The 23,437-nt window shown below is 45.2% G+C and overlaps 1 protein-coding gene across 1 annotated transcript in view; it reads left to right on the forward strand.

Moving 5' to 3' along the window:
• Nucleotides 1-23,437, forward strand: part of LOC124613164 (venom serine carboxypeptidase) — a 135,004-nt gene that overhangs the window by 49,399 nt on the left and 62,168 nt on the right. The window contains exon 4 of the mRNA XM_047141794.1: nt 11,103-11,177. Within this exon, the coding sequence (XP_046997750.1) occupies nt 11,103-11,177 (75 nt within the window). The remainder of the gene's footprint in view (nt 1-11,102; nt 11,178-23,437) is intronic.

The following is a 23,437-nucleotide window of genomic DNA, read 5'->3' on the forward strand; positions in this document are numbered from 1 at the left end:
TCGCCATCAGTGGATAGAGTATATTACACGCTCAGATTCGCTCAGCTCTCTCCTCAGTATCAAAGCTCTCTACCCTGTCCACCCTCTGGTCCAGTGGATTCAGAACTGCCACTTGGGGGCCGTCTGTGGCGTTCCTTTGGATCCCAGGACATGTTGGTATCCGTGGAAACGAGGCGGCCAATAAAGCGGCCAAGGCTGCAGTCTCTCTTCTTCAGTCTGCTGTTTGCATGGTTCCCTTTGCCAATCTACAGAGTGTTTTGTGTCGCCGTGTTACTCTTTTATGGTATGCACATTGGTCGACACTTCCCAATAATAAATTGCAGGACATGAAAGCCCTTCCCTGTGCTTGGACCTCTTCCTCCCGAACTCCTCGTCGTGAGGAGGTAATTTTAACTAGACTCCGGGTAGGGCACTGTCTTTTTAGCCATCAACATCTTTTAAGTGGTGAACCTCCCCTGCTTTGTCCCCACTGCTCTCAACTGTGGACGGTGAGACACCTTTTACTTGAGTGCCCCTATTTTACTCCGTTACGCGCCCATCTACAGCTGTCGCCTGATATATCTTCCATTTTAGCAGATGACACGCGCTCAGCCGATCGCATTCTCGAGTTTATTAGCGTCAGTGAGATGAAGTCAGTCATTTGAAGCTCTTTTTGGGGACAAACAACCCCCCTTCTGTAGTGGTTTTGTAAGCTTTCCTCCCATTTTTTTTTTTAGTTTTGTTCCCATTGCTGCTGGTTTCCAGTTTTTTTTATTTTTTACCTTTTCCTAAGTCACAGACCAGCCGCTAATGACCGTAGCAGTTTTGCACCCTAAAACCACAAAAAAAAAAACAACCTTGCAATCCTGCGTCCGGCCATCCTGATTTAGGTTTTCCGTGATTTCCCTAAATCGCTCCAGGCAAATGCTGGGATGGTTCCTTTCAAAGGGCACGGCCGACTTCCTTCCCTAATCTGATGAGACTGATGTCCTCGCTGTCTGGTCTCCTTCCCCAAAACAACCAACCAATCCTTGCAGTTGCTGACGGACAAAATAACGGCATGGGATGCCCTCCTGGACCAGCTGCTGGGTGTCCCAGTTTCTGATGCTTCCCCATGCGCACTATCGTTTACACCCTTTAACGTCACTAAGGAAGATGGGGAAACATACTTGCATCGTCTGAAACATTATTTTACAGCATTTCAGGCCATGGCCGACTCCCTACAACGGCTGTCATTTTTGTCCTGGGCATCACCAGGCACTTTTTTCTGCTCTGCAAGTTGGCACCATTGTCAGCCCCCATGGCTCTTTCCTTTAACAAGATATATGTGCTGCTAACTAACTACTATTTCCAGTGATACCATGTCTAACAACACTACCACAACAAAGGTAAAATTTAATTATGATTGTAGTGTTGCTCACACTGTTAAATATTGCATTTTCGGGCAACAACAAAGTTATATTATGTGGCAGGTGTCATTAGAGCACAGTTAATAAAGTCATTTCATGAAATAATGGATAAACTAGGCACTCATCTTTTCATGTTTCCCACGCTGGTCTCGTTGTGAACTCGTGGCTCAATCGTCAAAAATCTAGATATTGATGATTCCAAGCTCGGATACAAAGAGGCCTAGGTGTTATTTTGCGATATTCAAAAGTTTTATAGATGTGTTTCATAAACCATTCTTGAAGATTAAACTTTTGCAAGTTAGGACAATGGTGATGTAAAAAAGTAATCAGCACTCCGAATTTAAGTTACACTTCCTTTTTTATTACTTTTGTTGCAACATCACTTCACAATATGAAACATACTTGAAAATATCTTCTTCACTGTTAAAGTTCACATTTCATAAACTGACTACAATTTGCATCTTTTCAACATGACGACCAAGACTTGACTCTAATAACCACTTATGCGCCCAAAAATCAGAGTTACAAGTATGTCAAAGATCATAGTGACAAAAGAAAGAATACACATAAGAATAATATCATTGCAATATAAACATATTGATGTATCAAAGTACCTCTACATTAATGAAATCAAATCTGAATGTTGTCACAGAAATATGTTAACTGTTTTACAGAAACACAGTAGAATATTGCTGGTATCGAGAGGTTGAGGTGAGGTGCTGTAATGATTACGTAATTCAAGTACCATTACACATGTCATGGCACCTTGGCTTAAGTTCCACCAGTACCATAAACCATTCTTGGGTTACGGACTTGCAGGATCTCAGCTGCAAATGTGACTTCACTTGCACCAATCACTATTGCAAGGCATTGTATACAGACTCCTTGATTCACGATGTTGTCATTCAACTGGCAACTGATCCAGGGGTCCGCACAGCTGCATTGAAACTCAATAACCCCTCGCTGGAAGACATTGTGTGCATAGCCAACTCCTTTGAAATCGCACAAGCAGCGGAGAAACATTGTGGAGACTCCTCCTTGTAGGACATCACTATGGCTTCAGAGCTGCTGGTTGCCCCTTGTCGGTGGTGCTTTCCCACCCATTCTTGTGCAGTCTGTCCCCATCACACGCTCTGTCAGAAAGATGGCCATCTCCAATCTGTTTGCCTGCAGCTGCTCCATGTGCTCCCGCCCCTCACCCATAGGGCATCAGGATTCCGTGCATAGGATGTGATCAGTCGTTCCACTAGACACCCCATTGACGCAGAAGATGTTTCTTGCGCATTGCATTTTTATTGTGGACATTTGTTTCCAGGTCGATACAGGGGCCACCATCTCCTTGACCACTCTGGCGACTTATACACGCCTGGATTCCCTGGAGCTGTCTCCCACCTCTTGGCAATTGGTCGTGTATGGTGATGGTTCTATCTCCCTCCGTGGGCAGTTCTTGGTCTTGACCACCTATAAACACGTTCCCCAGCTCTTGACCCTTGGTTGACCATCCCTCGACTTCAAACATTTGTGGACTTGATCCTTTTACAATGTTTGGCTTTTCGATTTCTGATTAAGTTAAGTTCATTTCCACTGCAGTCCCTTTCCTGGACCGGACAGTCTGTGCTCATCCTGTGCCTCTCTGTTTGTCTGACATAGGGTGTGCTTCATACTTCCAGGTGCACATTGCTCTCCAGCCAGGTGCTCAGCCACAGTTCTTCTGGGCTCGACCCATTCTGGTGGTCTTACGTCCAGCAGTCAAGCAAGAGCTCGATCGACTGCAGGCTGCTGGCAATCTCGAGCCTATGAAAGCGAGTGCTTGGGCAACCCCGTTAGTGGTGATCAGGAAACCCAATGGCTCCGTTTGCCTATGTGGGGATTTCTAAGTTACAACAATGCGCTGTCCCTGGTGGAAACTTCTCACCAAACATGCACTTGGCGAGTACTTCTCTTAGACTGACTTGGCGGAGGCTTACCACCAATTACCCTTAGATGAGGAATCCCAGAAAATCAATGTCATAAACACGCCTTTCGGATTATATAAATACAAGCCCCTTCCATTTGGTATTTCCTCGGTGCTGGCCATTGTCCACAGGTACCTGTAACAGCTCACACAGCCCATCCCAGTTTGTGTCAGTTATCTCGATTGCATTGTGGTTGCCAGCTGTACACACCACGAGCATTTGCAAAACCTTGGTACCTTATTTCACGCTGTGCAGGCCACAGGTTTATGCTGTTGGCTGGAAAAGTGTAGTTTCTTTCAACCAGTCTAATACTATGGGCAATGGCTCAGTAAAGAGGGCATTTTTCCGTTGGATCACAATGTCATGGCCATAAACTCCCTTCCCTGCCCCAAGGATTTATCTGATCTCCCAGTTTTTCTTTTTTTTTTTTTTTGGGGGGGGGGGGGGGGGGGGAGGAAGGTTAATTACTAATTAAAGCTTTTACTCCAGGCTGCTGACATTGCACAGCCCCTCAATTGTTTGCATTGCAAAGGGGTGCCTTTCAACTGGACTCCTGCCTGTTATCAAGCTCTTCTCCGCTTAAAAACTATGTTCAAGTCCGCCCCTTGCCTTACTCCCTTCCCTTTGGACCACCTCTTGGTTCTGGTGGCCGATGCTTCAGCCTATGGTATTGGGGCCGTCTTGGCTCACAGGAATGATGATGGCTCAGAACAGTCCATTGCATATGTGTCCAAGATGCTATCCCGAGCACAGAGGAACTATTCTCAAATTGAGACAGAGGCTCTGGTGATGGTGTTTGCCATTCAAAAGTTTCACATCTACCTGTTTGAGACGAAGTTCACTCTCCTCATTGATCACAAGCCTTTGGTTATCCTATTCAGCCCACTTACGTTATCCGATATAAACCCATCTCTCAACAATCCAATGCAGATGCCTTGTCGTGTCTCCCCTCAGGCCCTGATCCTGAGTTCGACCAACAGGAAGTTCTCTGCTTTCACATTGATACAGCCTGCCAAGATACACTGCATGGATTTCCCGTAGCAGCTGCACAGGTTACCTCTGCCACACACCGGGACTCCGTTCTGTAGCAGGTTCTCCGCTATGTGACCCATGTTTGGTCCACCTATCTGACTCGCTGGTTGAAAACTGAATTCATCCCGTGGCGGCACCTCTCCCACAGGCTCTCGGTTGTAGCGGGTGTCCTTCTCATGGCTTCAGAGGCTGACACCTGTCGGGTGGCCATCCCACTCTAATGAGCGTCATTGGTCACTAGAAAAATTATTTAAGTATTCCTGATAAGTGCAGAAAGAGCAAACAAACAGGCAGCCTCAAATATTCTGCTGGAAAATTGATTGTAACTACTGTTCCCTAATCTTAACAGGTTCTCTTTCCTTCATAGTATTAAATGATTTAATTAAATCTGTCCTTTGGCGTTACTTTTGAATATGAAAATTGAAACTGACTTTTTGATCAAAAATAAAATATTTGGTACTGTGGATCTTAATTACTGTCTTCTTGGCTCGAAAAGAGTAAATTATTAATTTTGCAGTAATGTGTGGCATCTTCGGAGTGCAATCGAGCACACCCAAGGTTAAAGTAGTTCTTAGCAGCCAGCGTAAGAAACAGCTTTTCAAGATCTGCATCGTAATGTAGCTCTCACCCCTGTGGGTCCGGGGGTTAGAATAGGCCCGAGGTATTCCTGCCTGTCATAAGAGGCAACTAAAAGTAGTCCCTCCCCCTCAAGGGACGGTTCCACAACTTACATTTGTGGTCATTTTGGTTTTTCGCTTATTCTTATTTCTTCCTTCCTTTGTTTGGTTCCTTTCTTTGTCCTTCTCCCTCTCACTCTCTTCCTTGCCTCCTCCTCCTTGCCTTCTTGTCCACCCTCTGGTCTCCGCCTCGACGTTTGACAGTCTGTCCTTTCTCTACCTCTCTCCCTTTTTTTTCCTCTTCTTCTTTCCTCCCTGTGCGTGCCTGAAGGCTGACCCACGCGTTCACACGTGTAGCTGGTGACGGGGTAATGTGTAATTTCCTGCCCTGGTTAGACAAGTAAGGCACGCACGTACCCCCTGGTAAAGGCCAGGCCTAGGGAGGGGTGATTGCCTGAGCTGACACCTTCCGACCATGCCGATTGGTCCCTCCGTTCATTTCTCGGGAGGTGTGACCTGAGGTGTAAACTTCACCTAAGGCGGGAGCGCCCTCTGAGAGGGTCCCCACAAGGAAGGAGCGCGCCATCGGAGATGCTGGCAATCATGGGGGATTCCTCCGCAATGGATTTCTCTTCTTCTTCTTCTTCTTCTTCTTCTTCTCTCTCTCGACTTCTGCCCAAAAACGGAAACTTGACCAACCACCAGTGACAAAAGTACTACCACCTGCCCCAAAGTTCCTCGTAGTTTCTAGATCTGGGGACAGAAAGGATTTTTCATCTGTCAACCCTTTGGTTATTCCGAACGGTGTAGATGCCATAGCCGGATCTGTCAAGTCTTGTACCAGGATGCGTAACAGTACCTTGTTGTTAGAAACTGAGAGTGCCTTTCAGGCACAAAAACTGCTTCGGGCCACACTCCTGTACATGTTCCCTGTCCGGCTCACCGTACTTTGAATTCATCGCGTGGTGTGGTATATACTAGATCACTCGACGGATTGACTGACAAGGAGATTCAGTCTTTCCTCGCTGAGCAGGGCGTGGCGGCTGTCCATAGGGTCATGAAAAAGGTCAACACTTTTCTTGACCTTTGATAGTGTTCAGCTGCCGTCGCGCAAAAAAGCGGGTTATGAGGTTATTTCTGTTCGCCCCTATGTCCCGACATCTATGTGCTGCTACCTACCAGTGTTAGCATTTTAATCACACCCGCCAGTCTTGTTCTAATGTGGCTAAATGCGTCACTTGTTGCAGGGACGCCCATGAGAGTGACTGTCCACCTCCGCCTCCTCGTTGCGTGAGCTGTCAGGGTGACCATGCAGCGTCCTCCCGCGACTGTGCCATCTACAAGGATGAACCCTGTATACAGGAAATTCGGGTCAAAGAGAAAGTGTCCACCTCGGCTGCTCGCAAGCTATTTGCTAATAGGAAGCCCACGCTGCTCCCAGCGGGGAAATACAGTACTGTCATCGCCTCTCCTCAGACTACCATGGAGGTGTCGACGCAGACATGCGATCTGACCTTCAGCACTACGGTTGTCCGTTCAGCCAGTGCTAAGATCGCCCGGTCAATGTCTCCTCTTCCTCCTGCCACCCCTAAGACACAAGCACCTTCATCAGCTTCTGCCAAGACTAAGACCCCAAAGTCAGATGCACGGGCCTTCAAGAAGGAACTGTCCCGTGAAGACTTCCTACATACCTCGAACTCCCAGCCATCGACCAGTACTTCGACTAAATGACCTTCCAAGAAGGCTCATAGGAAGCAAAGTTCTCCTTCTCCGCCATGGCGCATTTCTTCTCCTGCGCCACCCAGCGGTTGCCGCCCCAGGCCGTCATCCGTTTCGCCTGGCCGCACCGCTGGTAGCCGAACATCTGGCCGTTCACCGGTGGAGGAAGCTCCCCCTCCCGGCCATCTTAACAAGATGGCCGACGAACCTATTGAACAAATGGACGATGACTCTCCGCCTATTGATAGCAGCGGCAGTGCTCGCTCGAAGCCAGGCCCTCAGCGGCCTTCGAGGTGACTCCTTCTTGCTTCTCCTTTTCCTTTTTCTTCTCACGATGGCACTTCTTCATTGGAATATTCACGGCATTCGCTCCAACCGAGAGGACTTAAAGTTGCTGCTACACTTGCACTGTCCGCTCGTAGTAGCTCTCCAGCAAAGTTGCTGCTACGCTTGCACTGTCCGCTCGTTGTAGCTCTCCAGGAAACGAAGCTATGCCCGTGCGATCAAATTGACTAGGCACACTATGCCTCTGTGCGTTTTGACCTACCCCCTGTGGCAGGTATTCCGGCTTTTGGGGGGTTATGTTGCTGGTCTGGGATGATATTTACTATGATCCCATCACATTGCACACCGACCTGCAGGCAGTTGCCGTCCAAATTACTCTTCCCACTTTTACATTTTCCATTTGTACCGTTTACACTCCATCGTCGTCTGCCGTTACCAGGGCAGACATGATGCAAATTATTGCTCAGCTGCCTGCACCATTTTTGTTGACTGGAGACTTCAATGCCCAGCATCCCCTTTGGGGCTCTCCAGCATCCTGCCCAGGAGGCTCCCTGTTAGCATACCTTTTCAACCACCTCAACCTTATCTGCCTCAATACTTTTCTTTCGGAGATAACTCACACCTATTCCCATTTAGACCTCTCTATATGTACTACCCAACTTGCACACCGGTATGAGTGGTACGCACTTTCTGATATGTATTCGAGCGACCACTTCCCTTGTGTTATCCATCCCCTGCATCATATCCCCTCTCCATGCTCAACTAGTTGGAACATCTCCAAAGCAGACTGGGGGCTCTTCTCTTCCAGGGTGACCTTTCAGGATCAAACCTTCGCAAGCTACGATAGTCAGGTCGCACACCTCATGGAAGTCATTCTCACTGCTGCTGAATATTCCATCCCTCACACTACTTCTTCTCCACATTGCGTACCGGTCCCCTGGTGGCCCGCAGCATGTAGAGACGCTTTACGTGCTCGTAGACGTGCTTTACACACCTTTAAACGCCACCCTACGAAGGCGAATTGTATCAATTATAAGCGATTACGTGTGCAGTGTCATCGTGTTATTAAAGAAAGCAAGAAAGCCAGCTGGGCTGCTTTCACAAGCACCTTCAACAGTTTTACTCCTTCTTCTGTTGTCTGGGGTAGCCTGTGCCGGCTACCTGGCACTAAGGTCCACTCACCATTTTCTGGCTTGACGGTCGCAAATGACATCCTTGTGGCCCCTGAGGATGTCTCCAATGCCTTCGCCCACTTTTTCGCAGAGGTTTCGAGCTTCGCTCATTACCACCCTGCCTTCCTCCCCCGAAAACAGACAGAGGAGGCAAGGCCACCTAACTTCCGCTCCTCGAATCGTGAAAGTTATAATGCCCCATTCACCATGCGGGAACTCGAAAGTGCACTTGCCCAGTCACGGTCCTCCACTCCAGGGCCTGATTCTATTCATATTCAGATGCTGAAGAACCTTTCTCCTGCGGGTAAAGGTTTTCTTCTTCGTACTTATAATCGCATCTGGATTGAGGGTCATGTTCCCACATGCTGGCGCGAATCTATTGTTGTCCCGATTCCTAAGCAGGGAAAGGACAAGCACTTGCCTTCCAGTTATCGACCCATCTCCCTTACCAGCTGTGTCTGTGAGGTGATGGAACGAATGGTTAACTCTTGTTTGGTTTGGCTGCTCGAATCTCGATGCCTACTTACCAATGTACAATGTGGATTTTGTAGGCGCCGCTCCGCTGTTGACCATCTGGTTACCTTGTCGACCTTCATTATGAATAACTTCTTGCGGAAGCACCCGACCGTGGCTGTGTTCTTTGATTTGGAGAAGGCTTACACCACCTGTTGGAGGGCGGGCATTCTCTGCACCATGCATACATGGGGCTTTCGTGGTCGCCTCCCTCCTTTTATTCGTGCCTTTATAATGGATCGACAGTTCAGGGTACGTGTGGGTTCTGTCCTGTCCTACACCTTTTGCCAGGAGAATGGGGTGCCTCAGGGCTCAGTGTTGAGTGTCGCTCTCTTCGCCATAGCGATCAATCCAATAATAGATTGCCTCCCAGCTGATGTAACAGGCTCCCTTTTCGTGGGCGATTTTACCATCTATTGCAGTGCGCAGCATACATGTTTCCTGGAGTGCTGTCTTCAGTGTTGTCTTGACCGTCTTTACTCCTGGAGTGTCGCCAGTGGCTTCCGTTTTTCTGCCTAGAAGACGGTCTGTATTAACTTCTGGCACTACAAAGAGTTTCTCCCACCATCCTTACGTCTCAGTCCCGTAGCTCTCCAATTCGTGGAGACATTAAAATTTTTAGGTTTTACATTTGATAGGAAACTTAGCTGGTCTCCACATGTCATATTTGGCTGCCTGTTGTACCCAATCTCAAAATGTCCTCCGTGTTCTCAGCGGTACGTCGTGGGGAGAGGATCGAACCGTCCTACTTCATCTATATTGGTCGATCGTCTGCTCAAAGCTGGATTATGGGAGCTGTGTATACTCCTCTGCACGGCCGTCCATCTTACGCCGCCTCGACTCTATACAACATCGGGGGTTACATCTTGCGATCGGGGCATTCTATACTAGTCCCGTCGAGAGTCTTCATGCTGAAGCCGGTGAATTGCCACTAACCTACCGGCGCTATATACTGCTTTGTCGGTATGCCTGTCGGCTATTGTCAATGCCCGACCACCCATCCCCTTATTTTGATGACTCTCTCGACTGTCAATACGGGTTGTATGTATCTGCCCTGCTACCCCCTGGAGTTCGCTTTCATCGCCTCCTTCAGCACCTTGATTTTTCACTCCCTGCAACCTTTCGAGTGGGCGAGTGCCAAACGCCACCTTGGCTCCAGTCTCTGGTTCACGTTCACCTTGACCTCAGCTCGCTCCCAAAGGAGGTTACCCCAGCTTCGGTACACCGCTCCCAGTTTGTCGAACTTCGTTCGAAGTTCATTAATATGATCTTCATTGATACAGATGGCTCTAAGACCAATGACGGTATTGGGTGATCTTTTATTGTTGGGGCACACAGTTTCCAATACCGGCTCCATGGCCATTGTTCGGTCTTCACAGCTGAGCTATTTGCCCTCTGCCAGGCTGTTCTTTACATCCGCCGTCACCGACATTCTGCTTATGTCATCTGCTCTGATTCCCTGAGCGCCATCCAGAGCCTCAGTGATCTGTATCCGGTTCACCCTTTTGTACACCAGATCCAACGTTCTCTTCAGCAGCTGGCGGACGACGGTTCTCCGGTTACCTTTATGTGGGTTCCTGGCCATGTCAGTACCCCTGGGAACGAAGGTGCAGATGCCACGGCCAAGGCTGTGGTCCTCCAGCCTTGGACAGCTTCTTGTTGTGTGCCTTCATCTGATTTTAGCAGGGTCATTTGTCAGCGCATTTTATCGCTGTGGCATGTCGCTTGGGCTACACTTACGGACAACAAGCTTCGGGCCTAGAAACCTCTTCCCACAGCTTGGACAACCTTTTCATGCCCTTCTCGCCGGGAGGAGGTCGTTTTGGCCTGGTTATGAATCAGTTGTTGAAAGAAAGAAATATAAACCTTACAATGTACTTTTATATGGCCTACTAAGATGACATTTATAGAAAACTATATAGTTGCAGAATGCAGTAATGGCATATTGTTAATCACAATGTTTTAATCTAGAACAGATAAATCTGAAATCTGGAGGGTAATAGTGTGACGTATTTGATACATATTTGGGTTATAATTCCTGTAGCTGTTTATTTGCAGTTCCACGTTTTTCATTGTTATAGTATATACTTCATAGTACTGACTCGTATAAGCAAACAACACAAGGAAAACATATAGACAATAACATTCAAGCAAAAATCCCTTTCAAAATATATTTGTTGTTGTACTCCCATGTCACAGCTGCAGAATAAAAACAAAATATAACATTTTATTGTATCACTAAAATGTACATTCTATGCCATATGAATGTTTTCTTTGATGGAAAAATTTTGAAGTGTCATTTCACATAAAAATCATGTTAGTGTAAATGTGATACTCTGTTATGTCTTTTGTGTTCTTCTTAATCATCTCCTCTTAGAAATTAGTCTGTGTGTTTATTTATAGTTTCTTATCTATTTTCAGGGAAGTATGTCCCTGCTGTATCATATACAATTCACACTCAGAATCCAACTGCAAAACTACAAATTAATTTCAAAGGTAAGTAGTAATAAGCCTTCTGTTTTGCAGTATGCTATTATGCTTCCTTCCACACACACAATACTTTTGTGAGTGCTTGCTTGCCTATTGCAAGACCCCAGCCTTCACAGTGCTACTTCCCTTTCTGTGCTGCAAGCCTATATGTCCACTATCCCTTTCCCCCTCTGTCTTTCCATTGGATGGTCATCCTGATGCAGGCCCCGCTTGGACATAAAACCTGATTTAGGATCCTAGTTTTCCATTTCACTTCTGGCACTCTCTACATCTTTTCATTAATAAATATATGGTCTTAATTGTTGGGTTCAAACTTCCACAATTTTTCCAAATTTTTCAGAAGTGTGGATCGCGCACGGAAGACCACCCAGTGTGGTGTCTGTTCCACCTTCGTGCCTACCTTTCCAATAAGGTAGTATGTCAACACCCAGCCTGGTACACATACCATTGTGTGTTTGTCAAGTACCAGCACAATGGTAACCCTCTGACCATGCAAAGATCACACTGTTGGTGCCTGAACTGGAAACTCCCCATGCATACCAAGGAGTATGTGCCTGTCATGACTGGGGCACTGGTGCTCTGATTACTGGCCCTTCAGTCATTCCTGAGGCTTGGCAGCACCCATGGGGAAAGTGCTCGTTTGGAGTGGGTGGCACCACGGCAGATGACTTGCATATGAACTGGATGAAGCTTTCTCCCACTGGTGGTCATACGGCCTCATCACTCTTCAGAATGAAAGAGCTCGTTCAATGCGGAGACACGCGACCCCAAAATGTTTCCTTCCCTGGCTATACCTTGGGAGGACTATAGGGCTAAGTGACAAGCAGAGAAATACTCCCTTCCCATCCTCCCCCCCCCCCCCCCCCCCTCCAAACGTGGTTTGCACAAAGACAGACAAAGATCCTGTTTTGGCTACAAAGCCTTTAATCTTTGTAGAGAATATAGAGGACAAGTTTGAGGAAGTTGCAGCCATCTCCAAAATGAGGAGTGGGTCCGTTTTGATTAAAACATCATCCACTTCCCAGTCACAAGCATTGCTTGCTTGTGATAACTGGATGACTTTCCAGTGACTGTCACTCCTCTTATAATCTAAATATGGTTCAAGGTATCCTTTTTCCATTATGACCCACTATTGCAGTCTGATGATGAGCTATGCACCAACCTGGAGTGATGGGGTGTACATTTTGTCTGTTGTGTTCATAGGGGACCAAAGGACAATAGGGTCGCTACTGGCACCTTCATCTTGGTCTTTGAGGGCTAATCATTGGCTGAAAAGGTCAAGAAGACAGTATACCAATGTGATGTGAAACCTTATGTCCCCCCTCCACCTCCTCTCCTCTCATGTGGTGCTTCAGATGAATGAAATTTGGGCATCTGTCTTCACATTGCAATGTCAGCTCAGTCTGTAGGACAGTGGATGATAGTTGCATGTGAGTGTTCCTTGTGCCCCTCCCCCTGTCAGTGTCAGTGGTGGAGAGCACCATTCTCCCTGCTCACCAGACTGATCATCTTTCAGAGAGAAAAAAATAACAAATATTCAACAGCTGTGGGGTCTTCAGTATCACCCTCCTTGTATGTTGAAAATTTTCACTTGTACTATTGTTCCTCTAGTGTGGGTGTTGCTGAACACTGACTGCAGGGTGCCATTTGAATGGTTCAGTCACACTCCCTCACCCATGACTTTCGGTTTTCAGCCACCAAGGTTCTTGTCGTGCACTTCTGTCAATTTTGTACTGTTCATCCACAACCAGAGCCTTACCTTGATGATCAGTTACTCAATGCGGTGGAGACTTATTACTTTTTGGGACTGGTTGGCATGATCGACATGGCTTCTCATTTCCACCAACTTAAACAAAGGAGCTGGTTATACTTTAATACACATTGTAGCCCCAGCAACATTGGCTGTGTTGCACACTGCTCTATCCTTCTGTGGCTTTACAAAGCCCTGACCCTGTTCTGTCTTAGTTATGGCAGTATGGTACATTGTTTGACACTGCCATCAGCATTGCAATCAGTGGATCCCATACACTACTTTGTGGTCTGACTTGTAACAGAAGCCTTTTGAACTAGCCCTGTGAACAACCTAATAGCAGAGACTGGGATTCCTCCACGCTGGATGAGGTGCCAATAACAGCTACTCAGTTATGCTATACACATTTGCAGCTCCTCTTAGCATCTGAACTACTGTCTTTTTTCCTAGTTGGGAGTTCCACCTCCCACAACAGAGACTCGGAACTGGGTTCCTAATTGCAGTTAAACTACAGTGTCTCTGCTCTGAACTCACTGTTCCCACTGTCACCTCTTGTCAGGGAACATTCGCGTATGCTCCCATGGCATGTACCTTGACTTGTCTCGATTTATCCTTTGAACCAAACGATTCAGTTGACCCCATGATTTTTTGACACCTGTTACTGGTTGTCATCAAAGCATTTCCGGGATTCAGAAGTGGTTTACACTGACAGCTCAACAGTCCCGATGGATGAACCATTTTGCATACACACATGCAAGGTGCAGTGAATGACGCTCCCTTTCAAATGAATGTAGTGTCTTCTCTGCTGAATTGGTGACCATCAAATGGGACCTTAGCCAAGCTTGTTCTTGCACCAGCAAGATGCTCCTAATCTACAGTGACTTCTTGAGTAGCTTTTGGGCTATAGGCTAGTACTACCCTTGTCACCGATTAGTCACTACTATCTGGTATTTTCTTTCTGACCTCCATCAAGTGGGGTGGCCAGTCATCTTTATGTGGACCCCTGGACATGTTATGATCTCAGGAAATGAACATGCCAACTAGTTGACAAAGTTTACTGCAAGGATGTAAATTTTGGAAACTCTACGCCTTCAATTGATGGCAGTCTGAAACTTGGAATGGTCTGCCCTCTACTCCCCAAACAAACTGAAGGTCATAAAGGAGACGACAACCCCATGGCAGTTTTCTCTTCATGCTTGTCACAGGGAATCCATTGTACTGTGTCAGCTACACTTTGGCCACACTTGGCTGACCCACAGCTGCTTCCTCCGATGTGGGGACCCACCTCACTGCTGGTGTGCTGCCCGCTTGATGGCGGCCCGCATCCTACTTTACTGCCCAAATTTGGCCTCTCTGTAATAATATCTTAAACTTTGACATGCTACCTCTGATATTAGTGGACGACACCAGGGTAACTGACTGGGTTTTACATTTCATCAGTGAAGATGATTTCTACTCATCTCTGTGAGGTGGGGCATTTTGGCCTCATTGACCACTTGAGGGGCTGGAGGGGCACACCTCACCTGGTCTGACCCAGGGGATTCCTGGTGGCCCTTGCTGGCTGGTCTGGCCTGATTCGTACCCTTCCCACCTTTTTATTTTTCTTATTCTTTTATATTTGCTTTTTTAAATGTTTTGTCTTTCCTAAAATTTTATCATCTTGTCTGCTCTGCTCATTTTCTTGTGGTAACAGTGGTCAAGATAGAGCTTGTTGGAGAGGGTGCATCTTCCACCATATACTATGCCCTGGGAACCTCCAACAGCATTCTGGGCAGACAGCTCACCCACCTTACTCCCTCTCACTCGTCTCCTATTTCTTGCTTTAATCTCTGCCTCATTGTATCTTGATTATTATTGGCCTTCCCAGGATTTGCCTTTTGTATCCTTCCTCCTAGAATTATTCCTGGTTTGTTGCATATATGATGAAGGGATTGATGATATCACAGTTTGATCCCTTTAACTAAAAAAAACAAAAACCAATACATTCATATGATCAGTGTTATGATCTACAAACTTGCTGATTCTATTTATACTGTGACACATATCAGAATGGGTAAATGAAACCAAATATTCACCTTGTACCTCTTCAGGGACCTAGGGATTCTTCCTTCTGTGCCTACACATTTACTTCCCAATGGTCTTTGTGGTTAATAATAAGAGTGAATTTTGGATGAACTGTGAAATGCATGATGACTATGCTTGGAAATAAAACAAAAGTAGAATATGCATCCCTATCTAGAGTCCAGGATAGAGGCAATATACAGACATTGGGCTGTGTTCTGTGTAAAGTTACATAAATGCTTTGTTTGAAGTATCAAATGAAAACAGCAGTTAATAATGTAATACGATGAGTGGGAGATTGACACAAGTCATTTGTTTTAAGCTCACGTGACAAAATGGTAGTCACCTTCCTTCAAAGAGGCAGTGAAATAGCGTTTATGTGCTGCTTAGATATGTGTGGAACTGACATGCTAAGGTGTGTTGACATGCAATTGGAATCAATGGCAGAGACAAGCTATTTTGCATGAATGTCTCCATGATGACCCTTAAAAGAAGTAGTTAAAAAATTTCATGGTGTAGCAACAGGACTGTCCAGTATGCCTAGAAGGAATGGAGTAATACTCACTGCCATGTAACATGATGTAACAACAATGATTTTAAAATTATTTCAACTGATAGGGATATGAGAAAAAGTATCGTGCTTTATCAGTGACAATCAGTTTCAAACCCAATATGAATTGTTGCTGTCAGTGGCTGCAGGTCCATCTCAGCCAGTCTCTAAGCAAATACTGTGAAGGGAACTGGATGCAGTTCACATCTTAAGTTGGATACCTCACAAAAGGCCATTACTCACAGCCATATGGAATGCTGCCTGTCTTCAATGGGCCCAAAAGCACAGACTGGACAGTAGCTAATTGGGTGCATGTATTGTCGTCTGATGAGTAAAGATTTTGCTGCTTTTCAAATGATGAAGGCCATCAATTGCACTTATGGCCCACCAGGCTGTTTAACCTGCAGTGTTTGATGGGTGTAGTACAGGCTGCAAAGGATTGTGATTTTCTGGTGGTACTTTTTTACCATCAATTTGACCCACTCATTCAGTTTACTGGAAACAAGGATGTCTATTTCAACATTCTCGGTAACCAGGTGTGGCCCTTATTTCTGCATATTCATGGTAGGTATGCTGTGGACACTCCCATCTAAGATACCAGCAGTGTTCACAGGGGTGTAAGCATAGGTTACTGATTTGACAAGCACTCTGACACCATACTGCACCTTGACTGATCTGCTAAATCACCTGAATTTAATCTCCTAGGTCAGGCTGTTCCAGCTTGTCGGCTCTGTTGTGAGCCACGGAGCACTCCCTGCTCCAGGAAGCCGTGTCGCTCGCTGTAACCATTGAAGTGGGCCGGCATGCCGGCACGTGGCACGGCTGGCTGAGGCAGGTGGCAAGGCAAGCGTTTTGATGTGCCAGCTGCGTCTTACAAGATCGACAACCTCATACTCTCATTGTTACTCCTGTCCTACGTTTGAAGAACTTCCTTTCACATGCCTGTAATCTGCTTACATTTTCTTCATTATCCATGTTTCAGATGCATAGGTCAATATTGGGATTTAGTGACTTATATACATCACTTTGTTGCTGTTTTGTGCGACGTCTTTGTTCCAAATCAGGCTCCTAACACTTCGCAGAAATGCTTCTGCTGTATACCACATTCACTGATCTCTTTCTCATTTCTTCCACTTTCCTCTATCACACTTATCAAATACTTGACACTTTCCACAGTCTTCAATAGTTCACCTCCAGTCCTTATTCTGCATTGGTCTATCTTTCTTTTTAGTTTTAACCAGAACCTCACATTTGTTTACATTAAATCTCATCCTATACTGTCTCACATATTCTTCTCAAGCATCCAGCTGTTCCTGAATCTCCCCCTCCTTATTACCCCAGATCATAAAGTCATCTGTGAACACTGCTGGTTTCATCTTGTCTTCTCCACAGTACATTTCGTTCACTCTGTTTGTTGCCTCTTTTTCCATTTTTCTTGTATAGTGCTGCCCCGTCCTTTCTTGTCCTCTCTATAAAATTGCTTCTCTATATCGAGAAAGGCCATCACAAGGACTTCCCCAAGTTCATGGAGGTGCTACTGGAGCTGCTTCACAACAGATGTGAGGTCTACAGTTGACCTCCAATGTCTGAAGTCATTCTGTTCCTCTCTGTTCTCGACCCTTTTTCAGATTCTGTTGTCCAAGATCTTTTCATATACTGTGGCACAGTTTGGTATGAGTGACTCCCATGTAGTTTCTACAATCCTTACTATTCCTTTCATGAACATAGGGACAATTAGTGCTCTCTTTCAATCTTCTGGAATCTTCTTCTGATTCCACACCACCCTCATTACATCTACGTCTACATCCATACTCTGCAAGCCACCTGATGGTGTGTGGCGGGGAGTACTTTGAGTACCTCTATCGGTTCTCCCTTTTATTCCAGTCTCGTATTGTTCGTGGAAAGAAAGATTGTCGGTATGCCTCTGTGTGGGCTCTAATCTCTTTGATTTTATCCTCATGGTCTCTTCGCGAGATATACGTAGGAGTGAGCAATATACTGCTTGAATCCTCGGTGAAGGTATGTTCTCGAAACTTCAACAAAAGCCCGTACCGAGCTACTGAGCGTCTCTCCTGCAGAGTCTTCCACTGGAGTTTATCTATCATCTCCGTTACGCTTTCGGGATTACTAAATGATCCTGTAACGAAGTGCTCTGCTCTCCTTTGGATCTTTATCTCTTACATCAACCCTATCTGGTACAGATCCCACACCGGTGAACAGTATTCAAGTAGTTCAAGTATTGGACGAACAAGTGTTCTGTAACATACTTCCTTTGTTTTCAGATTGCATTTCCTTAGGTTTCTTCCAATGAATCTGTCTGGCATCTGCTTTACTGACGGTTAATTTTATATGGTCATTCCATTTTAAATCACTCCTAATGCTTACTCCCAGATAATTTATGGAATTAACTGCTGCTTCCTGTTGCTGACCTGCTATATTGTAGCTAAATGATAAAGGATCTTTCTTTCTATGTATTTGCAGCACATTACACTGCTTCTACCTTGAGATTCAATTGCCACTCCCCGCGCCATGTGTCAATTCGTTGCAGATCCTCCTGCATTTCAGTACAATTTTCCATTGTTGCAACCTCTCGATATACTACAGCATCATCTGCAAAAAGCCTCAGTGAACTTCTGATGTTATTGACAAGGTCATTTATATATATTGTGAATAGCAATGGTCCCACGACACTCCCCTGCTGCACACCCAAAATCACTCCCACATCGGAAGACCTCTCTCCATTGAGAATGACATGCTGTGTTCTGTTATCTAGGAACTCTTCAATCCAATCACACAATTGGTCTGATAGTCCATATGCTCTTACTTTGTTCATTAAACGACTGTGGGGAACTGTAACAAACACCTTGTGGAAGTCAAGAAACACGGCATCTACCTGGGAACCCGTGTCTATAGCCCTCCGAGTCTCATGGACAAGTAGCGTGAGCTGAGTTTCACACAATTGTCTTTTTCGAAACTCATGGTGATTCCTACAGAGTAGATCTCTAGTCTCCAGAAAAGTCATTATACTCGAACTTAATACGTGTTCCAAAATTCTACAACTGATCGACGTTAGAGATATAGGTCTATAGTTCTGCACATCTGTTCGATGTCCCTTCTTGAAAAAGGGGATGATCTGTGCCCTTTTCCAATCTTTTGGAACACTTCGCTCCTCTAGAGATCTACGGTACACCGCTGCAAGAAGGGGGGCAAATTCCTTCGCGTACTCTGTGTATCCCTCTCTCATCTGCTTCGATATCTACCATTTTGTCATCTGTGTGACAATCTAGAGAAGGAACTACAGTGCAGTCTTCCTCTGTGAAACAGCTTTGGAAAAAGACATATAGTATTTCGGCCTTTAGTCTGTCATCCTCTGTTTCAGTACCATTTTGGTCACAGTGTGTCTGGACGTTTTCTTTTGATCCACCTACCGCTTTGACATAAGACCAACATTTCTTACGATTTTCTGCCAAGCCAGTACATAGAGCTTTACTTTCGAATTCGTTGAACGCCTCTCGCATAGCCCTCCTCATACTGCATTTCGCTTTGTGTAATTTTTGTTTGTCTGCAAGGCTTTGGCTATGTTTATGTTTGCTGTGAAGTTCCCTTTGCTTCTGTAGCAGCTTTCTAACTCAGTTGTTGTACCACGGTGGATCTTTTCCATTTCTTATGATCTTGCTTGGCACATACTCATGTAATGCATATTGTACCATGGTATTGAACTTTGTTCACTGATCCTCAACACTATCTGTACACAAGATGAAACTTTTGTGTTGAGCCATCAAGTACTCTGAAATCTGCTTTTTGCCGCTTTTGATAAACAGAAAAATCTTCCCACCTTTCTTAATATTTCTATTTACGGCTGAAATCACCGATGCTGTAACCACATTATGGTCACTGATTCCCTGTTCTGCATTAACTGTTTCAAATAATTTGGGTTTGTTTGTCACCAGAAGGTCTAATATGTTATCACCATGAGTCAGTTCTCTGCTTAACTGCTAAAGGTAGTTTTCAGATAATGCTTTTAAAAAATTTCACTGGGTTCTTTGTCCCTGCCACCCGTCATAAATGTTTGAGTCTCCCAGTCTGTATCTGGTAAATTAAAATCTCCACCAAGAACTATGACATGGTCGGGAAATCTACTTGAAATATTTTCCAAATTTTTCTTCAGGTGCTCTGCCACAACAGCTGCTGAGCCAGGGGGCCTATAGAGACATCCAATTAACATGTTTGAGCCTGCTTTAAATGTGACCTTCACCCAAATTATTTCACATATCGGATCTCTGTCGATACTATTGCACTTTTTATCATTATAAACACGCCTCTCCCTTCACCCCTTCACTGTCCAGCCTGTCTCTGCAGTATACATTCCAATCTGAGTTTAGAATTTCATTACTATTTACATCTGGTTTCAGCCAACTTTCCGTCCCTAGTACTGTGTGGGCATTGTGACCGTTTATTAATGAGAGCAGTTCTGGGACCTTTCTATAGACGCTCCTGCAGTTTAATATTACCACATCAATATTGTTATTCCCTGTTGCTTTTTGCCTACTACTACCTTGTCACATCTCAGGAGGCGTCTTGTCGGGCCTAGGGAGGGAATTCTCTAACCTAAAAATCCCACATGTACTCCGCTACCCTTGTAGCCACTTCCTTCGTGTAGTGCACGCCTGACCTATTCAGGGTACACTACATTTCTCCACCCGATAGTGGAGGTCGAGAAATTTGCACCCCAGATCTCTGCAGAATCATCTGAGCCTCTGGTTTAAGCCTTCCACTCGGCTCGAAACCAGAGGATGATGATTTGTTCTGGGAACGATACTACAAATAGTTAGCCCAGATTCCACCCCGCGAGCGAGGCCTTCACCAACTCCGCCAGCCACCTGTACGAACTGAGGAATACCTCTGAACCCAGACGGCAGGAGTCATTGGTGCCAACATGAGTAACAATTTGCAGTTGGGTGCACCCAGTGCTCTCTATCGCCGCCAGCAGGTTCTCCTCCACATCTCGGATGATACCCCTTGGCAAGCAGAGAGAGTGAACACTGGCCTCCTTCCCCAACCTTTCCACTATTTCCCTAAGCGGCTCCATCACCCGCCTAACAATGGAGCTCCCAATCACTAATAAACTCCTCCCCCCGTGTGCCTGCTCGGACCTTGCTGAAGGAGCGGCCACATGTTCACTCACAGGCAGAGCGTGCAATGCCACACGGCCAGCCTCTACATTGATCCTCCACCTTGTGCGACGCGAATGCCGCTGAACCCGCCACTCCCCTTGGGGGGAGGGTGACCCAACCACACCTGGTACCCGTGAAGATCTCTTGACAGCAGGGACCATGGATGAAACATGTAACACCTGGGGTGTACCATGCGATGCACCAGACTCCCCACTGCCGCTACACTCAGAGGCAGCAGCCTGAAGATGGCTGACCGCGGCCATCAGCACGTTCAGCTGTTCGCGAACAGTGGCCAGCTCCTCCTGCATCTGTACACAGCAGTCACACATCCTATCCATCCTAAGAAATCAACAATTTACTGTAGAGAGTTAATCAACTTTTAACTAGACTGCTAATTCACTGAAGGTGGCTGATAGCTGACTAAACTGTGGTTACTAGACACTTCTTGTTGGAAACAATGAAAATAAGCACTACCTGTCTCTGGACTGTATTCAAAACAAACACGAAATCTATGGAACACTATTACTAGTACTCAAAAATTAAAGCTTCCTAAATGCAAAAACACATGGAAAAAGAAGTGACAAGTAAGAAAAACACAGTCAATACTTAAATTTACGTAGCTTGCTGCACAGCAGATGTGAAGCAGACGACAGTTACGATGACATGATACAGTCTGTTTTTCAGCCTCCCCTGCTGCTTTCACCATTTCGACACTTATTTCCTGTATACCTGGTGCCTTTCCTCCTTTCGTTTTGTCCAGTGCCGTTTCCATTACTTTCTATATCAGGTCCCCCTCTCCCCCTAGAGTTTACTTCCACCTCCTTTACTATATTATCCTGATGTCCAAGTCCATTTGGATTTACCAAATGCTTAAAGTTCTCCTTCCACATTATCTTCAGTGTCTGTCTGTTATTAGCCTCATTCCCATTTCTATCGATCATTGGTGCTCCCGCTCACAGATCTCTCCTCCTATTTTTGATCATTTGACATAGCACTTTCTTGCTGCCTGCACTATCCTCCTCCATCTTTGTCCACTCTTCCATCCACTTTCTTCTCTCCTCAGCCACTGTCTTATTTGCATCTGTTCTTTATACAGTGAAACCCATATTTTACGTTTTCGCACAATCCAGACTTAAAAAACACTAATCGAGGAAAATATAGAATCAAGAAAAATTTAAGATCCTCACAGTACAAGCAAAAACACATGTAATTAGCATATATGATTAAAAATCACAATCCTCTCCAGTACTTTGTATAAAATCTGTCTAAGTGAAGGAAATTAAATGTACAATACAATATTTATACAATAATTTGTGGTAATCAATTTCATCAGTTCTTAAGAAATCACAGCTGTGTAACAGCAAGTAAATTCTCATAAGAAAATTGAAATCGTTGTCTGGGTACAGGTTCTCGAGCTATTGTTTGACATGCTACGACCGCAAATTATATGTTCAAAACACACATTTCTGAGAGATCATCCTTTGTGCTCACCCAGTAAAAGGCAAAAATTGATGGAAATGTTGAATCAAACCAAAAGCTAAGTGGTTAAACCATAAGCATAAATGTGGACATTTGCTTAATGACAAACTTTGTTACCATTGCTGTTACTGTTTAATGCTTTTCTTACAAGCTGCACTTCATATACTCGCCACCATTAAAGTGTTATTTTGGGCTTGATGAGAGAAACAATCATGGAAAAAAAATGAGTTTACCTCCCCAATTAGAAGTTGGCTCACTGGATGTCTGTATATTGTATAAAATGTAAATTTGAAAGAAAGCACAGGTGCTACAGTTTCGCTTCTTGCCCTCTGACACTGCTGCCAATCTTTGTGATCTACCGTCTGTGGTGCAAAGTATATATGTGAGTAATGTATGTAGTTGTTGCAAATGAATCGTGTCAGATTTGAACACGAAAGTCTTTAAAATGTGCTCTTGCAAAACCCTTGTTCTATTTCTGTAGGACATCTCTCACAGTACATCATTTGCATGAAAAATATATTTTCATCTCTCCAAAAAATGCTTTCACCCCTACCTGCACTCACATTGTTGAAGGACCACTCCCCTCTCTACACATCCAGTAGGTGAGCTCACTTTATACGTCAGTATGGTGTGTTGGTTGTGCTGGCTATCGGATGACTTAACAAGTCACCAACCAGAAATAGGCAACATTTCCTCAATTACGACTGAGGATATTCTTCCAGACTCAGTGACTGAATTTAAAAGGTTGACAGTTGGTTTTGTTGTTGAATACAGTACATCGGAAATACGTGCAAAAGGATGATTCAGTTATAAGTGGCTCTGGGAATGGTGGTAGCTCAGCCCCTTCATCATATATTGGCTTGGTCTGGAACACTTCACTTTGACTGTCCTGTTTATCAATTGCTGCTGCAACCTAGCAGTAGTTGTATCATAATTGTGCGGTGAAGCTAAATGTTGCAAGTTGTGTTGGCCACACCGATTGTGGATTATGTCAGCATTTCCTCTCTCTTATCTCCCATCTCCAGAGTGGTATAAAATATTCCCTTAATTCTGCCACCACCTGCGGTGCAAATCATCTATCTTTTGTGCCACTTATAACTTGTTCAGTCACATCACATGTCAATAGGAAGAAAACAGGATGAAGTCAAGCGAGACGTTGTGTAAGAACTTACAAGGGAACCTCCCCATCGCACCCCCCCTCAGATTTAGTTATAAATTGGCATAGTGGATAGGCCTTGAAAAACTGAACACA

This window comes from Schistocerca americana, chromosome 4 (assembly GCF_021461395.2).
Source record: "Schistocerca americana isolate TAMUIC-IGC-003095 chromosome 4, iqSchAmer2.1, whole genome shotgun sequence".
In the NCBI taxonomy this organism is placed as follows: domain Eukaryota; kingdom Metazoa; phylum Arthropoda; class Insecta; order Orthoptera; family Acrididae; genus Schistocerca; species Schistocerca americana.